This window comes from Lipophrys pholis (assembly GCF_963383615.2).
Source record: "Lipophrys pholis genome assembly, chromosome: 17".
Classification (NCBI taxonomy): domain Eukaryota; kingdom Metazoa; phylum Chordata; class Actinopteri; order Blenniiformes; family Blenniidae; genus Lipophrys; species Lipophrys pholis.
The window spans coordinates 5,639,242-5,661,569 of NC_137643.1; the positions used below are offsets into that span (position 1 = coordinate 5,639,242).

The window sequence follows — 22,328 nt, forward strand, 5'->3', positions numbered from 1 at the left end:
TGCCATTAATACTCCCAACATCATAAACAGCCATCAAATACCACAGCTTTTTGACCACTGCCTCGAAGAAAAATGGTCATGACTTTGAAAATTTGAAACAATCTTTTCACCACTTTTAACAGCGGTGGTGCAACTGACGTTCATTAGTGATACAAAACTGCAGTGCGAAGCATTATCATTTATTTAACAATTGCTACAAGAGAACACAGAAGGATGCTTTGTTCTTCTTCATGGAATAATATTTTATTCCGAATTGGCTCTTTCTAATCAGAATTCCCAGTTTTAGGGCCTCTTTTCATCATGCACCACGACTGAAGCTTTACTTTGTGTTCTTCTAAATTGTCTCACAGTTTGACGCTTCACAAATAACGTTGGTTAAAAAGTGGCCAGATGGTATGAACCACAAGTCTCTCTTACATTTCTGCTCTGAGGGGAACAGAGTGCTGCAGACGGTCATATTTTGCCAAGTAATGATCTGCTACGGGACGAGTTGCCTGCCAATTGCAGGTCAACAGTATCTGCTTAACCTCCGGTCCCGAGAGACTAACCTACTGACACACACACACACACACACATCAGAGAAAGCTGCCACACTGTGAGCTATTTATTTTTCATTGTGTGTCTTCAAAGGTAATTACAGTGACAGATGGGCATTTACCACAATCTTGGAGAATAGGAACAGCCGCGGACTCTGAGTTCCACCCTGAACGCCTCCGTTCCCACCGCCAAACTTCCCAGATTCTTACTGCAGCGTGACACCCATCTGGGCAAATAACTTCATCAGAGCTGAAGTTTCTGCAGTCTTCACAGAATCATATGAAATGTTTCGTTAATTATGATTAAAATAATACATTTTAAGCCTATAATGAGGCTTTTAGTCTCTTGTGTAACGCTAATCACAGTAATGTTCATACAAGCTAATCTTGCTTTGAGTGGGACATCTTTCATGTTTCTCTTCGTCCAGAGTTACAAGGGTTCCTCCCATTAACAGAAAATGGTTTCAGAAAATGCTAATGCTAATGCTAATGGTAAAGTCCAGGAGAAATAAAGCAGCTTGGCACCTTCCAACAGTTTCCGGAGAGAAATGCATCGTTTTTGCCTTTTCGTTTCAGAAAAGTTTCCCATTTACACTGCAGCGTTTTGAAAACGATATCTTGCTGAGACTTTTTCCAGAAATGTTGACCTTGGTAGCACAGTTCTCGTGCAAGCGGAGATTCCCAAAACACGACGCAAATTTCAGCCACACAACTACACACGAAGCTCGAACATTCTTTTCATTGAGCGTTTTGATTAATGCCATTTGTAAGCCAGTGAAACTATAATGTGATGATGGACTTTCTAACATTTAATTGCCGGCTTCGGGGTTTGTATGACTGCTTACGATGTTTATCTTCCGATACCAAAGGCTTGAAGGCAGCAGCTGTTGGGTGTTTCCACAAAGGGCTGATAAATAGAGCGACAGGCTGGGGCTCGATCAAGTTTACACTCAGGGGGCGGAGCTTTAGTTCGAATCACGTGCTGAAAATTTGATTCACGTGTTGCTCAGATATCAAATATTACTCATTTTAGTGAATAAAGTGCATCAATTATTCTTAAAAATACACACAAAGCACAATGATAGTTCCTTAAGAAGAGGTTATCTTGCTGTGATTTCCAACCAAACCAATTTTTGGGGGGAGTGAAGCTTATTTGAACGGTTGAAAATCTCTGCTATATGTACTGGAAACTGCTGACTCACTCTGAATCTGATCACTGGACTCGTGTGTAAAACCGAACACAAACTGAATCGGCTGCGATGGAAGTCAAATTCAACCTGACCTCGGCGGGGACGACTTAAGAGGAGGGAAAAGCGAAAAGAGCACAAACGCCAGCATCAGTTCCTCTTCCCTCGATTTCGCTGTTAGCTATAACTATATACTATTTCAGAAACTAGAATAATAAATGTATTATTGAGTATATTATCGACCCATTCACTTCAGCGAAAACACATAATGTCTGTAAATGGTAATCTTTGGGTTGTCTTTTCATTCCGAGTGATCGACTATCATTTCTAGGTTACGCGAGGATTGTAACTCCTTGAGTATTATTATCATGTTGCTGGTGTTTCTATGATCGTAATGGTTATCGCAGGGTATTTATACATTTTGAAATGTTCTCTGTTCTTTTTGTAGGTTTTTAAAGTTACTTTCGAGGATTTTGGAGTTTTCCTTTCTCTTTGCGTATGTACATTAAGTTCTGTGGTGTCACGTGGAAAGCATGTGCACAAACGTGAGAGGGAAATAATCTGTATTTGAAGCATTTCATTTTTAATATCAACTTTGCTGTTTTGGAAGTCGACTGAGTGTGCATGCTCTTTTGCAGCAACTTTACATGCTGAAATTGGAAACCGCCACAGTAAGGCCCTCAGTGTTTTTGGCTGGTTTGGCTCAGGATGTGTATTGCATTTACATGAGAACCAAAATGCTTGTTTTTTTTCTGAATTAACGATATAAGTTCTTTATTTGTTTTTTTCGTGAACAATGAAAGACGAAATATAGTTCATATGTGTAACTTATTCAATTCAACCTGAACTATTTCACTGCCTTATAAGTTACAATGCGGGTTTAATACAGGTAAAAAGTCAAAAGTATTGTCTTGTTGATTCGTTCCAAATGTAGTTGTTTTTGAAAAGCAAACCCCAAGCAAATTTTGGAGAAAAAAAATTATCAGTTCAAAAATTCTTCATTATTCGAATTTTGCAGGGTGAAAATGTGTCTAATTTACCAAAATACATTCCCAGAAAAAACAATTTTTTATGTTAAAATTGTCATTGCTACAATTATATATTGATATAAAATTGTGAAAGTTCAAAAAAGCAGCAATCTATATTTTTCATATACTTTATTAAAAAAAATAAATGTGATGAGTTAAGGCAAATTTTGTTAAACATTTTTCTTGCATATTCAGGAAAAAACTAAACAAAATTTGCTTTGTAGGTAAAACAAAAGGGACTTTATTGTGAAAAACTATAAAAAAAAAGTATTGTTAAATCAGGAGAAGAAATGGAAGAAAACTCCTTAAGTCAGAAGAACAAATTCATTTCTTTCGCCTGTGAATGCGTTACACTCCTGTGGGTTTCTCTGTGGCTCTCCTGTAACATAAGGGTGGATCACGTGCCTTGCTCGAGGGCACAATGGTGTGTTTTCTTTCCTCCATGGTTGCACGAGCCAATCTGATGATAAAAATTTTCCAACCTTGTCACTTTACATTTTAATGTGAATTTCTTTTCTGTTTCGTTTTTTTGGTAAATTAGCCTTAGTTTATTAATTTTTTTTACAAATATTATTCTTGTTTCTAAATGTTTTAGCTTTTCTTTTGTGTATACTATACTCACTTTGCCTTTTTTTCACAGTTTGTATTTCAATTCCAGCTTTTTATTTTCATATATTCCCTCTTGTTACTCTTTCGTCATACTTTTGTCTCCATTTCCTCGTTTGAAATGTATTAATGATTTACTTTTCTAAACATTACCAACGTAGCCTAATAATCGGTGTTTTTTAATGTTCTGACTAGTGTATATCTGTAGGCGATAGAATTTATATTAATCTATTTATTTTGGTGGTGGTATGTATAGATATTCTTAATGTTCTCTTGTTTCGGAGTTGTGTGACTTTGGGCTATTGAGGCTCGGTGCCTGCCTGCGACACGTGGTCAGTAGCCTTTGTGCTGGCATTAGTGAGGTCTGTGTCAGTGCCGTCAGTGGTTTTTACTCCGTATACATTAAAGTACAAACACAACACACGAGCCTCGTGCTCGTGACGCTAGCGTGGGACTCGTTTAGTACGAAATCACAAACAAACACTGTCCTTTTTATAATTTTTTTATAATTTTTTTTTTTCTCCGCGAACGTGTTTTGGGAAACGTGGTCGAGAACGGTCGTCCTCGTTCTTCCGTTTTTCGAAGTGAAAAGCCATTATTATCTAAGCCAGCGCGAGTCAACACTCAGGCTACTGACGCACATCAAACCTGAAACTCCAAATGGAAAACTGGTGTACGTCTATTCTGCAGACCAATATGTGTAAGGGACAATATGGAACAGAGGAAGCAATACAATATACAGATCCTTACTAGACAAGACAAAGTATATGAGGTATATATACATATATAAATATCTAGATATATTCAATAAAGTTCTCTATGAAAAAGTGTTTTGTCTTGTGCATTTTTAAGTGCAGAACAACGTGATTCATGAAAAATCTCAATGTATTTTATTCAACTTGTGCTTCATAGTTATCAATTGATCCAGACAAGCACATATCTGGTTTGTGAGGAAGCTGAAGCACGCAAAACATGCAGTCTTTACACAGAAGTCCTGGGCCATAATCAGACACAGATTTGATTGCTCTGTGCAAGTCTAAAGGGGTTTTTGAGTTTTTATTGGGATCAGTGCAGCATGATTAGTTCCCTGACCTTCATTTGTAACTAACAAATTGTTAAAATTCCTCGAGGAAATTTAAGTGTCTACATTTTATCATAGAGACGAAGTGTCTGGAACTCTACCTGGTTCAAGCTGATGCATGCTACTGATAAACACATGCACAAAAACAAAACAACAACCTGATATTAGAATAAATGTTATCACCATCCACTGCTACTGAGCGAGGAAAGCAGGGAATCTAGTTTGATTGTTTATTTAAAGTTTTGAAAAGCATGTATTCTCTGTTTTGAGGAGCTGGAATCAGCCACACCTGAACTGTGTTTGCTCATCAGTTGAGGATAAATACGAACTTCACACAGAGCCGTGGCTGCACTATGGTCTGATGAGTCTGACACAATGACTCAGCTATTTAACCTCCACTAACACAAAACCCAAGACTTATTTTGTTTATTGAGAAATAGTTTTAGATCAATCAAATTTATGTGTTGTTTACAATCGGATTAATTCGGACGAAGATCACAAGAGTCAGAGAAAAGAACAATCTCCTCAGGTCCAAAATTGTGATCAAACTGTGACGGGAAGGTGGTTGTTTCTCATCAGTTCAATTTGGATTAATAACAAAACTGCCTGACCTCAGTCCTGTGGAGGAGACGGACTGGCCCAGCGGGGATCCTGTTTAGAATTTCCCAGGTGTGCAAAGAGTTTTTCTCTTCAAAGATGGATGGTCTGCAGGTTGTTTTAGTTTCTGGGAGAGTTCGGCACCCTTGTTCTTGCTGCAGGGCATTTTTATTTAAATGAATGAGTCAATATTTCGCTCTGCAGAAGTCTGGTAAAGGGCCTTTTTTTTTTTTTTCTTCTTTCCTTTAACCAGCTCCAGGAAACACTCTGGACAATAATCACTGTGTAGTTTAGTGGTCTGGAACAAAGAAATAAAATTAAGTTTGCATTCATTTCAGTTTGCATTACCTTGTACTTTGTTAACATTGTTCCAAGGAATGTAAGCTAAACGCTGTTCTGGACCAAATGTAAGAAAATCCATGTTGGTTTATTCAGATGATTTATGAGCTGAGAACTGCCTTGTTGAAAATAATCCTTTGTGCACATTCAGGATTTGGCACGTCTGAAGTCATCCTCTGTTTATTTTTTTTTTTGTGTTATTGGGTCAGACTACAACCAAACCACGTTAGTGTGGAAGTGGACCAGGAGATCAATGTTAAGACCAGGATTTGTTTGAAGGATGTAAAAATATGCAGGAGGTCGGAAAGGAATATGATCCTTCCCCTTTATCTTCAATCTAATATGTGCTGGTTTGATCCAGACCGTCAAGTGATCACAGAGCCAACACAGAACAATCACTCACTCGCATATCTACGTTCAATTTGGAGTCACAAATTAACCGAAGGCTCGCATGACATGATGTTTTCAAGTAAACACGGAAAACTTGTGCTTCATATTGGGTGTCCATTTGTTGTCCATTCTGATCTCCTTTTGACCACAAACTACTACAGACTACACCATCCTGTGGCCTTCTTGCTTACTGTACCTACAAGAACAGCAAAGTAATTCTTCCAATTTTGTCTTGAAAGGAAATGTATTTGCTTGAGTGTTTTGGAACTCACGCAACTTTGGTTGTTTTCTCAACAAAGCTGAATAAACCATAAACTGAATGGCGAACATATACAGACAAAGCGGATGGGATGGTAATGTCACAGCAACAGCCAGCTTTTGAGAGAGCCCTAAGCTGGATTTTCACACCCGTGCTGCAGGAATCATTTGTCCTCCTGTTGCTTGTTGTGAGTGTGAAGTGATGCAATGCTATCTAATGTGTTGGGTGTGCGATATCTCTGGCAGTGATGTAACAGTCATTCACACAAATACAAAAGGTCACTTGTTGAGAAGACTTAAACCTGGAGTGGCATCTTAAGAGAAGAGATAAATGGCTGGACAGATGGACGGTCTCGATGCAATGCTGTGGAACAGAATGATCTCACAAATCTCTCCGAAAAAGGAAATGGAGCAGACTGTGACAGGTAGTAATTAAGACTGTGCAGTCTCTTAATAACGCTGAGACGACATCCTCTCTGGAGAAAAACACAGGGAGGGACTGACAGCCCAGGGGAAATGTGACAGTTCTTCATCCCGCTGACAATAGATCTGCTGGCGGAGCACACTGGAGACCGAGCTGTGTGTGGTTGAAGCAGCGAGGAATGTGATTTGGTGTCAAAGTTTTAATTAGTTGGCCTCTCGGTCTGGAATCATTATGATGCTGCTGTGTAGTTCTCATGTCTTTGTGCGGCTCTGCACCGGGAACGTCTGCAGTGTGAAGGGTGGCCTCTGTTCTCACAGTGTCTTTGTAACTATGCACACACCAAACCTGCTATTTTTTTGTGGCTCACTTAACATTACAAAAGAGAACATTAGTTGAACAAGTGGTGTTTCTCTTTCTTTTTTTCTTTTTTTTCTCTGTGCAACTAAGCTGTTTCAATAATAAGCAAAATGGCACCGAGCATTTTTAATGCTCTCTAATGGATTTGTAATGGCGATACTCAAAGCCATGAGCGGTCTTCAGATTCTTGTCAAGAACATTCATAGCTCAGGGAAGAATGAATGATAAAGGCTCTTAACTTTTAAGTCGTGACTTTATGTCTAAAGTAAAAATCAATTTGTCAGAAAAGGGAAACATTCAGAAAACGAGCACTGCACCTCACCCTGAACACACCATCCCCACTGTGACGCATGGAAGTGGAAGCATCATGCTTTGGGGATGCTTCTTCTTCAGGAGGGACAGGAGGGCTGCTCAGAGTTGATGAGAAGGTGGATGGAAACAAATATAGTCTTGGAGGAAAACATGTTAGAGTCTGCAAAAGACTGTAGCAGAGGTTCAGTTTCCAGCAGGACAACAACCCAAAACATCAACAACATGTAGAGGGTAGTAAAACAGAGGGCAAATACAGACCAGTGCACACAAGCACAGGGAAAACCTCTACATAGTATGCTCTCTGCCCCACTGCACCAGCATGCAACAATCTTTCCAGGGGTCATTTAGGAGACTTAATCCAGCAATTAGTGAAGTCTGCCACTCATTTCTTCCATCCGTCTCTCTTCTATCCCATTGAAACTGATTGTCATTATCGTTGTTATTGCAGCAAACAGCAGTGTTGTCTTCCATACAGCGAGGAGCGATAATGACGACCATCCCGTGTCAGCTTTCATGAGTCAACAGGAGCGCGTCACCTGTGAGGGCATTCTGCATTTTCATTTCCTCCCTTCATTCATCCAGAAAGTGGGTGTCCGGCTGTCTCTCCTCTGTGTAGGGCTGTTTGGTGGTGAAGAGAGCGCGCCTGCAGCCTCTGATAACGCCTCCAGGCTCACTGACAGACATCCATATGCCGGCAGGGAGAACTGTCACTCAAGATTACTTCCTCATTTCCTCTTGTCCTCAAATCCTTGCTCGCTCCCAGTGAGGGAAATCCCAGGATGAGACAACCTGGGCGGCTTGAGCAACGCAGAAACAGGTTCATACTGCGGTTTACAATTCAGGACACGGTGGGGGGGAGGTCATCCAGCAGCATCACTCGCATCTGTTTAGAACCAGCAGGATACTGATGAAAGCACAGAAATCTACCAACAGTTGCTTCTTTGGCTTGTTTAGTTGTGCCTAGATAAACAAACCTTAGCTCCTAATCAGAGATGTTGTATTAACTTCACTTGTTTCGCCTTTTTCTGCTTCAGGATTGTGGAATTATTGGTTTCCAACCTGAGGTCCAGCCCACCTTGAGGTGGTGCCAGAGATGAATAGAGAGCTTTGTTCTGTGCTGAATATTAGATTTGAACCAGATAAAGAAAACCATCAAAACAAACTGTCGATTGCTTTCATTTTGAACCTTGCTGCTTTTTAGCTACGGTGGGTTTATTTGAAAGATTTTGGCTTGAATGTAATCATTTGAAAACCAGAGCCCGGAGAGGTTGTATATGTTATGTAAGTAAGTATGCATGTTTTCCTTGTTATACTTCAAGCTGTTACCTTTGCCTTCTCTGTCTGGAACTTTTATAATATCAGTCTGCACTGTAGTAGTCTGTGGAGAAACCGTGAGAGAAAGCAGTCCTCCAAGCATCTGTCCTTCATGGACAGATCATCCGGTAACATACACTAAATTCACATTTCAGCCATTTCCCATATAGCTTTGAAAGTACTCTTGTCCGGAACGTTTCAATGTCCATCTGGGTGTGTGTTCACGTGTAACTGAAAGACCGGAGAGGAATTTTCCCCACAGCCTTATGCTCTGGACACAAGCCAATAAAGGTGCAGATTTTAATGAGCTCAATATCCCTTTTCGTTGAGTGTACTTTTCACTGGCTGTGGAGTGCTCATGTTTTTTTTAGAGTGTATTTTCATGGGTTGGGTGACCCTGTGAATGAATGACGGGGAGGAGGAGGTTGTGAATTAAATCCGACTCCAAATGTCCACACATAGCAAAGGATCACATGTTATTGAATGTCAGTGCAAATGACGTGGGAAGGAGCTTTGTGGACGTTTTCCATTTCTGTGGCCCGCCACAAAGAATTTTTCACTGGTTTATCAGGGTTCCCCACCTGTCCTGTGAATAATCCTGTGAAACTTTTCTTTCAAGGGTGGCAGCTGCATTAAGATTAATGAAAGGTCATGTTGTGAATCAGGGTTTCTAAAAAAAAAAAAAAAAAAAGTAATATGTTACTGTATGCTCTGATTAATATTGAAATGTTACCTGTACAGTTACAGTTACTGATGTTCCAGTGGGCTTGTTCATTTGGTCGTAGAGTAACATTTACTAAAGTATATATCCACAGTAGAAGTTCGAAGCATTGGTAGCCTTGAATAATCATTAGTTGTAGGGTATTTTAGGGTTTATTAGTGTTGCAAATAATACATCTTAAATTAAACCCTGTTTCAACACCACTTCTTCTGGCTGCAGAAATAGCCACTGATGGCAATCATAAAATTGGAAACTTAATTTCACAAGTTTAACTAAACTTTTGCTGTTCAAGAAAACTGTTGAGCAGTTTTATCTTGATGTTCTACTAAGGAACAGACCACTGGCTTTTCATGGTTGCTGTCAGAGTTATCTCATCTGTTTTGTTTGCACAGGTTCAAAAAAATGTATTTCAGCAAGTGCTAGCATCTGAATGATTACGGAAGACTATTGGGGCCAATGAAGAAAAAAGAAATTGGGAGGTTAAAAAAAACAAGCACACCTAATGCACTTCAAGAAAAAGTCAAAAATTAAAGTCGAGATTTTTTGGGGCCACTGAAGAAAAAAAGTATCAGAATTGGAAAAAAAAAAATAAAAAATCCTCATGCACTAAAGGAAAAAAATCGATGTCCGAATTTTGTTTTTTTAATACAAATTGGAGACGTCTGTCCATCTCTCATCATTTGCCCGTGGATGCCGAAATAATCACATTACATCACACAATTCTGACTATTTAGGGTGGCTTACTGCTTATTGACTGATTTTACACAGGATTTCCTTGTTTAATAATAATAATACATTTTATAAGCAACCCGGGATCAGTGCCTTTGTCCCTCGTTCTCCGTGAGAAGTCAGTGAGGAGCGATGGAGAGCTGCAGGCTGCACTGCCTCTTCACAGTCTAATTCTGATGAACACTGCACTGGGTTTATGAGCGAAAGTCTATTCTGAAGCATCGTTTCACCAGTTCAGTAAACTGCCTGCAATGCATTTTGTAGAAGCAGCGACATGCGCTGGTACGTGGAAGGACCAGCCGAGACTGACACTTCCAGTTTGTATAAAAAAAAAAATCACCTTTTTCTGATTTTTTTGTTGTTGTTTTTTTTCTCCAGTAGCCCAATACTCCATATAATGAGAAACCATCTCCTTCCAACTATCTAGTATAAATTGGACTCAATATAGACCAGGTTTATACTACAGTTGCAAGTGACAATGCATAGGTTTTTTGTATTTAATTTTTCAGCCTGCTTTTTAGTTGTACTCCTTACTTTTCTACTCAGTTTTCTGTTCTTTCAACTCCTTATATTTTTTTAAAAAACAGCCCGATTTCATTCAGAAGTTTTTTTTAATTGTTAATTTCGTCATTACAAAAACAACAATAACCACGTCCTAATAAATTGTACTATGATTGGGTGAAAAGTATAAACATGTCCCAATCCAACATTGGTTGGTATGCGAACCATTGCCCCTGAACATGAATGAGAAATGTTAGAGCCAGCCAATCCTGGGCACCTGTGCAAATTAGCCATGTGGTCCAGAAGACAAAGTTCAGAAGTCACGCTGGAAATGGGAGCAAATAAGAATTCAAGCACTTTTGGGTTGACACCTAAAAAGGAGGTGTAGATGCTGGTTCAGTTCGCACAGTGGAGCCACTGGAAGAGACACTCCTGAAGATGCAGCACGTGCTGAGGTAAAGCTAACATTAGCTGCTAATGCTACTAGCACAAGTCACTTGCAAAAACAGCAAGTTAAGAGGCGTTTTTTTTTTTTTTTTTCCAGTATTTGTAGCAAGTGAATTGTGATGATAGAACTCACTGTTGTGCATGAGTTGAGTGTGTGCGACTGTGCTTGTGTATTTTCCTGCGTCGGCAGATTGCAGGGTTATGTAGGCCTGGTTGGTTGTGGTCTTAATGAAGTCGCCTATCCTTGGAGTCAGAAGTTGGTGTTGGTGTGTAACAAAGAGAGTGAGATGGAGAGAGAGCACCTGCTGTGGTGAGGTTTGGCTTGTGGTTGTCTGTGTGTCTGTCTGTCAACATCTGCAGTGGTGCTTTTTTCCCCATTTGAGAGATGGCCTGTTTGCACAGTTATGCAAATGTGTTTGTGTATGTTTTTTTTTATGATGCATCTGTCTGATAGTATTTGCTGTAGATGGTTAAATAATGTCACATGGTCAGTCATACTGCAGGCTCATTTGCAAGTGCACTTTGCTATAAGCTCTTCCTGGCATTTATTCAATAGATTGCTCTTGTAAGTGCACCAGATTGATGCAAGTTATTGTTGTGTCTGCATTGTAATGCAAAACATTGCTTCCCCTTGTTATTAAATGACGTACGTCCATACAACTTCAGTCAATGCAACTATGTCAGTGCTTTACTAATGCTATATAATATTAGATTATCAAAAATTAGGTGTCTGTTGTCATGTCGGTTATAGACTGATTGTCTTGGCTGTCATTCATAAAATAATGTAATGTTATGGGCCTATTTCATATTGAGAAAATTTAGATTGATATTGCACTGTCCTGAATGTTGATGGGTATTTCTTGTACTGGTTGGATTAAAAAACAACTTTTGAATCGGCTGAAAATTATTCTGCACACCCAAGTACCTCCAGCTAATGGCTTTAAAAATAAAATATACCATTATAGTCGTCATGGTATAAAAAATGTTGGTATTGTTGGAAGGTGGGGTATAGGCCCCTCTGACCCGTTGCCTAAGCTGGTTTTGCCTTTAATTGCATTTTTCTTTTCTTTATATATTTTTTTTACTACTAGTTTTGAAGCCACCACTTTTACACTTCCACTTAAGTAAAACGCTTGAGTTGATATTTTAACTTAAAGTTTTTTTTTTTAAAACCCAGTATCTCAACTTCTACTTGAGAAATGAATGTGAGTGCTTTTGACACCTCTGTGTCACAGCAATGCTACAGCAATACTGCTAAGTACACATCATTAAGACATTTTAATTCTGAGAGACAATTAAAAGAAACATGATGAAGAAGTCATTAGCAACCGTAATCAAGCTCTAATTTTCAGTAACTTTGACTGACTTAAGGAATAAAGTAGCTTTTCTTTTTTTTTTTTTTTTTTTTTTTACTTTGACATCTCTTAAACCGAGGATGGTGATTGGACTCAATGGTGCTGTGGAGTGGAACACTTTGGGAATGTGTGGAGTCAGTTTGAAGCAGGTTCTAGTTGTGCTCACACTGTGAACACTGTGTGTGCGTGCGTGCGTGCGTGCGTGCGTGCGTGCGTGCGTGTCTAAATGCACAGCTTGTCTCCAGGTTTGTGTTTCTCCTGCTACGTCAGTCCTATTGGCCACGCTCTATATTTAGACGGGAGGTCGCAGCCAAGCGGCGTGGGCGACGGTTCAGAGTCTGGAAGGAGGTCAAGATAGTGACGTGCAGCGAGCAGGATAACAAGAAGCCAAGCGGCGATAACGGCAGTGGAGGTGCAGGAACCACAAGTCGGATCAATCAAAACACTGTGCCAGGAAACACACACCCGAACGCATCCCTCCTGCTATTTGTAGCTTCTATGTGTTTACCTCTCGGATTCTTCTACCAGATGAGAATTTGACTCGACGGGGGCCGGCAGCGGCGGCAGCCGTGTGTCACATGATGATTTTGGATCATAATTATGACTTGAGAGTGATTGTTACGAGGGGGGAGGGAAAAAACGACGGTGGTATTCGAACAGTCTAAATATGTACAGTATCATATAACGGCATGTAACATGCTACCGTTCAAATTTAGCCGAAGACCTTTGTTGTATGTCATTGCTGCTTTTCCCTCCTCCGACTTCCTGCTTCTACTCCCAGTATATAGTCTGAAAAGAGGAACATGTTGCTAATCTGACAGGAAAACAAGCTTTGTGAGATGAAAACTCACTCGCGTCCCACATTTCTTATCACTTTGACTTGGAAGAAATTCATTTAGTTTCGTAAAGTTGAGGTCAAACTCGCCTTATTTCATTTCTTTGGATGACTAAATCACATGAACCCTGAGGACCCCTAAAAATACTTATGCAGGGGTCTTACCTGCTCACTTTACCCATTGAGCTCCACACAAGTACTGAGAAGTTGTGTGGAAGCAACGTGGATTAAAATGACAAAATCTTCAGTTCTATCATTGATTAATAAGATTTTTATATTAAAATCAAGATAGTATTTTTAAAAGCTGTATATGTGTGATTCATAATGACGAGTGAAAGTTGGATCTTTGTACCATGAGGATGTTTGTACTTTCCTCTCAGTTTAATTCTGGAGTGAACAGCATTAAATTACACACATACATAAACAAAACACTTTGAGCCAACTGCATCACTCATGATTGCTAATCTTTAAACAAATATTTCTCCGGGCGATCTGGTGGTCAAATAGCAGGGGCAAATACCACCCGGGGTAAAAAGCTCCCAGCTGCTGGGACCCTGGTTTGACTCCTGGTCTGCTGGACTTGGTCACATGGTCTGCCCAGCTGAATGAAATTTTAAATTTTTTTTTACCAATTGTCTTATCGTTTTCGTATCTTCTTGTTAACTCAGAATGGGAAAATGCTTTCCTCTCACTATGTGACTTTAGAATAAAAAAAAAGAGCGAAACCCACTTCCTGCGTGATTATGCGCTGTTTCGGTGTGACCCCTGCCACCTTCTCTGAAGTCTTTTTAATGACTCCTCAACAAGCTGCAGCATGAATACAGCAGGCTTGGACATTCATTGCACTGAACCACTTCAGTAGCCATGTTCATGCAAGTTTGACATGCTTAGGTATGAGTCTAGTCTATATTAAAATTTGAATTTAGCCATTGGGAACATCCCTGTTTCTACATTTAAGCTTACTTTTGACGTTTCATTTCAGCAAACTTGTTTGTCTCATACACTGGTTTTGATCTGTTACAATCCATTGTTAGGCATGACTGTAACGGCCTATTGAAGTGACAATCATTGCCACATATAAAAGCAATAAAAGGCCCAATAAACTGACACCCAAACAGGATTCATCAGCCAGTCTGCATCTAGTTAGCACAGTCATTTGTTACCTGAAGGTGCAAAGTGGGACAGTTCATAAAAGCAGCGACTGAAGAGGCAGTGAGTTTAATCCGAGGACGTGTGGATAGTGCAGCGCAGGAGAGAAATGAAACCTGAGAGATGACGACATTAAATATTCATGACATGTTTAATAATAAAATGAACTCATTCATACTCAATTGATTCAGTTCAAAAAGGAAAAAAAAAAAAAAAAAAGAGGATTTGTAGAGATGGTTCTCGTTCCATTCAGGCACGGAGGAGCACTTTCTTCTAACATAAATCATCATTGAGACGACACTGAGGGAAACTACGGTGGCTCCTCACTCCAGCAGATTTTAAATTGTGTGCAGCTTCTACTTCTCTCGAAATCTTTACAATAATGTCTAGTTGTGCAGCTCCTAACTTCCACTTTATTTCAAACTTTAGGTGCATAGTCTAACGATGTACGACTCCCTTTACATTGCATGTGATGATGATAAAACTATTGTTGCGCACGACCTAAGAAATACAGTGTGGTGGTGTATTTGTACCTTTGCAGTATGAAAACCTTGTGACTTAACAACCCATTCCTCTTAATATAACGTTTATTGTGCAATAATACTTTTCTAAACAGCTCAAGGCCCCATTTGTAACTGTTGGTTGGAGCAAGTATTTCACTTTCCTCCAAAATTGGTGGTTTTATTATATTTACTGTGGACTTTTCTTTTAATTCCACTGGACTTTACATGTTTTTGTACAATATTCATTTAATAGACTATAGTGTCGACATTTCCACACTGTGTTATTAAAAAATATGTAACCTGGTGGTTATTGTGTATTAAATTAATTGTCTCTAAATGTCATTTCCAGGTGACAGGGTTGCATAAAACAATGCAATTAATGTATTTCTAATTAATGCCTATCTCGATATGCAACAAAACATTCACTACAGACAATGAAAGGCAGCTCTGCATAAGTTGAGGCACCGGAGGACAAACAAAAGGCTTTTTTTTTTTTTTTTTTTCACGCTTTCATCACTGAGAATTAACAAGCTTTTTAAAAGAGGTTCTCAGATTAGAGGTCCATGCATTATTTGTTCAGAGGGGGAAGCTTTGTTTGTTTGTTTGTATTGAGCTTGTATTGTTTACCTGAGCAAAAGGAGGGCTGTTTCAAACTCACTGGGGAGCTTTGCTGTGGAATTGTTAGTGTTTTGTGGATTAAGAAGGAGGAAAGGTTAGTTTGGATGCTGTTCATGCAAGTTTGAGACACCTCTGTAGTCTTTCAAAGAGATAAATTTTGATGCTTGACGTGACGAGTGTTGCACTTAAATGGAAAAAATGGCTTGTCATCTAAAATATACATCACATAGCACCATGTCGGCCCAGGTCCGCTTTTTACTGCAGGTGAGCTACAATGCATGAATCACATGAAGGAAAATCTCGGGCCCTGTTTACACGACAAGTGAAAATGCATCGTTTTTGCATTTTTGTTTCAGAAAAGTCTAGTGTTTATTCAACATTTTGAAAACAATGCCTGTTTACATAGAAGTGGCGGAAACACTAAACACATTGTAGCATGACAGGACATGAGTTGGCGCTGTTGGTTGTTTTTTTTTAAATGAAACCCCGAAAAACAAAGTGTGTGCAGAGGACAAAGAGCTATAAACATTAACAATGGCGAGCACACGGACATTCATAGGGACATTACAGGTGACTCTCAACTATAAAACTACTAAGTCCCAGGAAAATATGGACTGGGAGTCATGACACCATGTTGTTCTTATTGTCCATCTACTTGCGCATTTGCAGGAAAACTATTTACTATAGGGCGGTCCACACGAGAACGCCGGCTCACGTAAAGACACTATTTTTGGCCGGTCATCCACAGGAGGCAGCGTTTTAGAAGCCTGAAAATGGGGTTTTTTGAACACGGGTCCCAGAGTGGGGAAATACTTGAACCCCGGCACGGCTGTGAGGTGTGGACGGCAAAGACGATCATCTATGGAAAAACGATGATGTCATCAACCCCTTCATCCCCCACGGCGGTACGGGATGTCACCTAATGACCACAACAATCGCGGACTACGTGCTCCAGTCGAGCTGCAGAAGCTACTGACGCAAGCAGCAGGAGAAAGAGCAGGGCCATAGACCTATAGCACTCAGAGTTATATAAGAAGTCTGAGCAAGAGTCTACTTCAAAATTTCTATGTGCTCTGTCTCTTTTGCATTTTTGATGTATTTGGTGAGTCACAGCGCCCCTAAAGGCCTGGAATATGTACTACCTGCCCTGAAGCCTCGTATTGAGCCGTGTTCATAGTGATGTGTGGATGGAATTATTTGGGGAGAACCCCGGCGAGAAAAAAGATTGTTTTGGCTTGTGTGGATGTGGCCTAAGGCCATGGTGTGCATGTGCATGTGCAGTGGCAGCTTTTCAGAAAAGATGCGTTCTTCCCTGTTTCCACGTTGAAGGAGTTTCAGTGTTTTCAAGAAGTTGCAACCAAACTTTTCCATTTTCACTTGAAAGTGGAATCGTACAAACGGAGCATAAATGTGCCGGTTACTTTCAGGTGTAATGACATGTTGGTCCTACAGAGGGCGCACAGGCTTCTGTTATCAATATTAATGATCAATTATAGCATATGAAGCCTTTGCACAGCCAACATTTTGACAGTAGCATGTTAGCTTTCCAACTAGCATTCAAAGCAGGCACTTATATGAAGGTTTTGAACTTTCAGCGACTTGGCAGTATATGAGTTGTCATTTTGCAAATTGCTTCACTGAGTAGTTTATTTCCCCCCGTGAACAAATGGCATATTGCCTCCAAACCCTGCAGGATCATTAATAAGACAATACAGGAGTGTTTCCCACACACATCTGAGCATCAGGATCATGTTAGTGCAGTTTAACTTAATATGATATTTGGGCTTTAGAGCACAACATACTGATTCAAAGTTATAGGATCATAAATGTACTAATTACCAGTCAAAGAAAATGGCTCTCATGGCGACAACCTCCCTGATAATAAAGTCTGGTATGTGGTATGTGGTCTTTGCTAAATTCAGAAATTGAGGCACATGAAATGCCAGAGATTCCTCCATCAGTGTCTCATTAGCATGCATGGAAATCCGCTAGGTCAACAGAAAAAGTCATCCCACTGTGCTCAGACGTGTCTGGGAAATCTTACCGCCCCTCCGCAGCCTCCGTCCTCTCAGGAGGGGCGGTTAAAGTGCGCCATCACCTCAGGCCACTAGCTGCTGCTGTCCTTGTGAGGGAGGCACCTCTGCCAGGGGCTGTAGGGCAGCGCCAGGAGCAGGAACAGAATCCCGCCGATGATGAGGACGGCCCCCGCACAGCCAATACACGACACTGACCAGGACAGCTCGTGGTGGAGTGGGACCGTGTGGTCGCTGGCCAGGAAGGCCAGAACGGACTGGTGGAAAACCATGACGGAAAGAAGCACCAGAACCCCTGAGGGACGGAGAGAGAAACATCAATCAGCCAAAACCTTATGAACACTGTGAGAGGCACTCTTTGTCTACAAGTGCTGCTCTAATGGCGTGATCTGCAACGATCAGTGTCTTATTGAAATTGGTATAAGAAAGAGAGGGAAAAGAGAACCGGTATACTTGCTACAATGTGATGGGTGACCAAGACTCATGATGCACATGGTCCTACACAGCTTCCTTCAGGACTTAAACAATCTGCTGCTCACATCACGGTGTCAGCTGCCACAGCACACCTTCAGTGGTCTGATGGAGTATGTACTTTCAAAGTTCATGATTTTTTTCCACAGCATTTTGGGGCCCCGGGCACTATTGGGCAGGTGGCCATAATGTTTTGGCTAATCCCTCTACCTCAGTGGTTCTCAAAGTGAGCGGCTGGACTCCTGTATGAGATGAGCTTTAGGTTTAGGCTAGACTCGGCAGCAGGAGAACCTGGGGGTCAGAGTCAGGCTTTTTCTTCTTTCTTCTTATAAAAACACTATGAAATGCAGCTTTTAACCATAAATTGGGGTGATTAAAGCTCGTCAGACGCCTCTGAAGCTCATCTTGCTGCTGCTGCTTCGTTCACTCACCTGACAGAATGAAGCAGATGGACGCCGGCTTCAGGAAGAAAATAATCTCTTTGCTGAGAGACATGGTGATGCAAATGGCCCCCATCACCATCAGGAACAGGCTGAAAAGAGCCAACATGGCTGCAGCTACGTTTAGATCTGCACGGAGGAGGAGGAGGAGGAGGAGGAGAGTACTATTAATGAAAACATCTGCGCATTAGGAACACCACTTTTCAGGCAGGACTGAGTGCTGTTTTATCCAGTAGACCTTACTTCAGATGTGAAAGCCAGAGCAGCTGCTGCTCTTTAAAAGCCGACACTTTCTCTGTTGCACTCAGGCATGTCTGACTGTAGTCGCTTGAGTGGCTGCAGCGAAGTGTCAGTCTGGTTTGTGTAATTTATGATCAAAGTGATGCCTATGGAAGTTTGTTATTGTCGGCACTCGGCGGCAACACAGTTCACAAATGACCTTGTCACAAATTGCCGATAAGGTAAAACAGCAGTGATGCTTCATTTTGTACACTGTTTGTTTTCATTAGTGACGTTCAAAAGGAGCTGAGGAAAAGCATTCAATAAATGCGGGCTTGAGAGTCTGCAGCGGCTTGCTAGAATGAATGTGTCTTCAAATTTGGGGTCTTCAGATTCCCTTTAAAAGTCTCACTGAAAGCTGAGCCAGAACTGTGAGGGTGGGCATGAACTAGATTTTGTGAGGAAATGCAAATTCACCTAAGTGGGGCAATTTGGTTGAATACACGTCTGAATAAAAAAAAAAGATCATCAGAATTGGTGAGGTTTCAGTGGGCTCACTATCATTTTGCTGGAGCTGAAAACAGTTGTTAATCTGCAGAGTTGCTGTCTCTCCGTCTAAACATTTTTTTATTTTGCCTTTTTTCCTAACTGACTAGTTATTTTACTTTTACTGTTGTTTCATGCTTTTACAGTAACTACTAAAGTAACTGATCTTTTGAATGTAGTAAGTGGATTTAATCATTTTTAAAGAATTAATTGAATGTTGAATGTGCAAATCTGTGAAATTTATTTTCTATAAAAAACCTCAAAGCAAATATGGAATGATGCACTTTCTACATGATTCACACAATTTCCATGGTTATATTAGTGATTTTCGGAGCCTAAAATAAAACTTGTTTAACACAAATTCTGTATTTTTATCCAATTCTAATTTTTATTCATTCATTCTTTTTAATTTAAATGAGAGAGACCACATCTTGAGCCTTTTTGTGTACTCCTGCAAACTAATCTGAATCAAACGGTCTCCTACATTTATAAGTCTGAGTTCAAGGTTTTCAAGGTAAAAAACAAACGCAACGGGAAACCTTTATTTCTTTTGCCATGAGGTGTTCAGCTTTTCCTTCTGGCAACTTGAAATCTATACATGAGCTGCTAAAAGTGAGGGATTTGTTCTTTTTCTCAAACCTGCAACAAAAACATTCTGTGGGTCTTTTTTTGTAGCTTTTTCTCCACATCATCCAGTACCTTTTTTTTTTTTTTTTTTTTTTTGTGGTGTTTGATGTGATTGGTCAGAAGAAATTTGAAGAGGAGTGAACATGTCATATAAGTTTACCATTTTTCCAATGTCCTTCCAGAAGTTTTCCACTTGAGTCTTGCAGACTACGTATCAACCTTTAGACTGAAAATATCGTGGACGTTTTTGTCTGTTACAAAGTTGTTTTTAGCTTCAGGGTTAAGCTAAAAAAAAAAAAAAAAAAAACTACAATTCCTTCATCTTGAGTACACGGCAGCTGTTCATCACCAGCAGCTGTTTGTACGTTTTTCAGCCTTTTGCTGAGGATCTATAAACACAAGAACACCCGATGCCTTTTAACTTGTCCTGTTAAGTGGTTTTATTCCAACAGCGTGGAGACGTAGAAGCTCATCTCTACTCCGAACATGTTATTTTATACGCTCATGACTATACTTATTAAATCACTACATTGAGGCTTATAGGTGTGACAGTGATGTGGCATCAGCAAACAAAGATTTTAATGTACGTCTGTCTTTCTTCATTCAGCGTATGGCACTGTGTGATCTTAATACATTATGAAGCTGCCAGGAAAATGAGAGGTTAGACGGCAGCTCGGAGACACTTGAACGCAGCGTGGGCGGAATACATTTCAAACACTCGCAGTGCAGACAATGGCCAACCTGAAAGAGTGCAGCGAGGAGGTGAAGGCAGAGAGAGAAATGGAGGGACAGAGAAACAGGGGTGAATCGCAGGAGGGGAGACGACAAGATAGTGTGTGGAAGGAGCAAAGAGGGCACGGGGGGGGGGGGTGGCCGCGGGAGGGAGATGTGGAGATGAGGGATGAGATGTGGGCAGAGAAGGTGGAACAGAAACCGAGTGAGGCCGAAAGAGGTGCGTGACTCACTCTTCTGCGTTGTCTTCTGAAATATCACAGCGTTTTCTCCCGTGGTGAAAAACTTGAAGGAGGTGCAGTTTGATTCTGCAGGAAGAGAAACGGCATCGGTAAGCGCTGGGCTACCCCTGGTTCAACAAAGCCCTGAGTCTTTTATGAATCCCTCGACTAAACCTTTTCCCACTTGCCATTGCTTCACCTCAGCAGGTGGACTGGTCTTGCCTGTTGTTGGCAGTGCTGGAAATAGCACACTACTACTTTTGACAGCAGAGCTGGTAATTGCCGATCGTGAAACTTTAGGCCCCGTTTTCATCTTTCAAGTGGAAACCCATCGGTTTTGTGTTTCAGATTCAGAAAAGTTTTTTTTTACATGACAACGATTTGAAAACAAGGTCTGTTTACACAGGGATGGCACAAACAGTGTAGTTAGCGAGCTGGGCCACGAGTGGGCACTGTTTGTTTTTGTAATGAAGCCACACACGCGTGCAGAGAACAATACACTCTAAACGTTAACAATGGGAGTACATGGACACTCGTATGGACAGACGATGAAGTTGGGATTGTTATTACGGTGACTCTCAACTATAAAACTACCAAGTCTCAGGAGAATGTGAACTGGGAGTCATGACACGACGGAGGAAACATTTTTCGTTTTGTCTAAATACTGGCCATGTGCGGAAGAAGCATTTACTACGGCTGCGGTGCGCATGAGCATTAGCAGCATTTCATGCACTAATATTCAAAGGCATTATAATGTCACTGTCATGGCTGGAGCTTGATTATGCATTTTATATACGAGACTTGTTGTGCCGCAGCTCTACAAGGTTTCACTCTTCAACCTCACATTTTTATTTTATGTACAATCTGTCGACCTTGTTGCACTGGAGTTGTGTTGATCGTTGCTTGATATTCTGCTGCATTTAGGTTTGTTGGGGAGTAGCTGTGGGTCGTAGCTGTCTGAGATGGGTGAAATGTCAGTGTGTTGCCACCAGTAAAGATTATTTTCTCACTGAATGAAGAGAGCTTCATTCATTGTGACCCAAATCAGCTCTCATGATAACACGAAACATGTATTGCTGTGAGTAATATTCAAAACAGTCTTTGATGACAGTACATGTGATACGTTAGCTACCTTGTACATCTTGTCATTCGTTCATTTATGAAGTTCTTTCAAGACAACACTTTTTACCAAGTTGATTTGTGTACACATTTTCAGTGCCTTGGCTTGCACAGCACTGGTTATTTATCACTGCCAATTATTACAGCAGGAGGAGGATGAACGTCCTTTCTCCTTCCACAATCTCTTTCATTGTTCTGGGTGTTTCAAATTGCTTATGCTGTGGATGCTGTGCAGCCTATAATTGGACATTTGTCTATAAAATGAGCTCCACAGTGAGATGCTGTGAACTCAATGTCTTCTGTGAAAATACGGAGGTCCTGACTTAGCGATTCCAACACAAACAGGTTATCTTGCTGGAGCTGCGGACATCTTATTTAAATTCAAGAAGCCACATCCCTTTCCCTCTTTTCATCCACCCCTGTATTCCTTAGTTTCAATTATTCTCCATCAAGCATAATCATCCGTGACTGTCAATGACAAGCTGAAGGTGACTATCCAACGCTTCCTGCACAATTTGTATTTTCCAGTCCCGCTGATGTGCGATACACCAATTAGAGTCTGGCCATCAAACAGATTGTGACACCTCAATCTGTTTCCTCGCACACTTATGAGCACGAGTGAGCAAAACACGT

The 22,328-nt window shown here is 40.6% G+C and overlaps 1 protein-coding gene across 10 annotated transcripts in view; it reads right to left on the bottom strand.

Annotated features, from left to right (window-relative positions):
• The window catches only part of LOC308122752 (voltage-dependent calcium channel gamma-6 subunit-like), a 45,896-nt gene that overhangs the window by 18,036 nt on the left and 5,532 nt on the right, over nucleotides 1–22,328 (bottom strand). For 5 of the 10 annotated variants that reach the window (XM_080484810.1, XM_080484807.1, XM_080484803.1 and 2 more), the window contains exons 6-8: nucleotides 20,589–20,663; nucleotides 18,223–18,360; nucleotides 17,386–17,615 (exon numbers count right to left, since the gene is read on the bottom strand). In XM_080484810.1, coding sequence (XP_080340936.1) covers nucleotides 17,395–17,615; nucleotides 18,223–18,360; nucleotides 20,589–20,663 — 434 coding nt within the window. In that variant the 3' untranslated portion in view covers nucleotides 17,386–17,394. Of the gene's footprint in view, nucleotides 1–13,365; nucleotides 14,283–14,306; nucleotides 17,616–18,222; nucleotides 18,361–20,588; nucleotides 20,664–22,328 lie in introns of those variants that run through there. The other 5 variants (XM_080484802.1, XM_080484805.1, XM_080484806.1 and 2 more) reach the window with 2 other exon arrangements.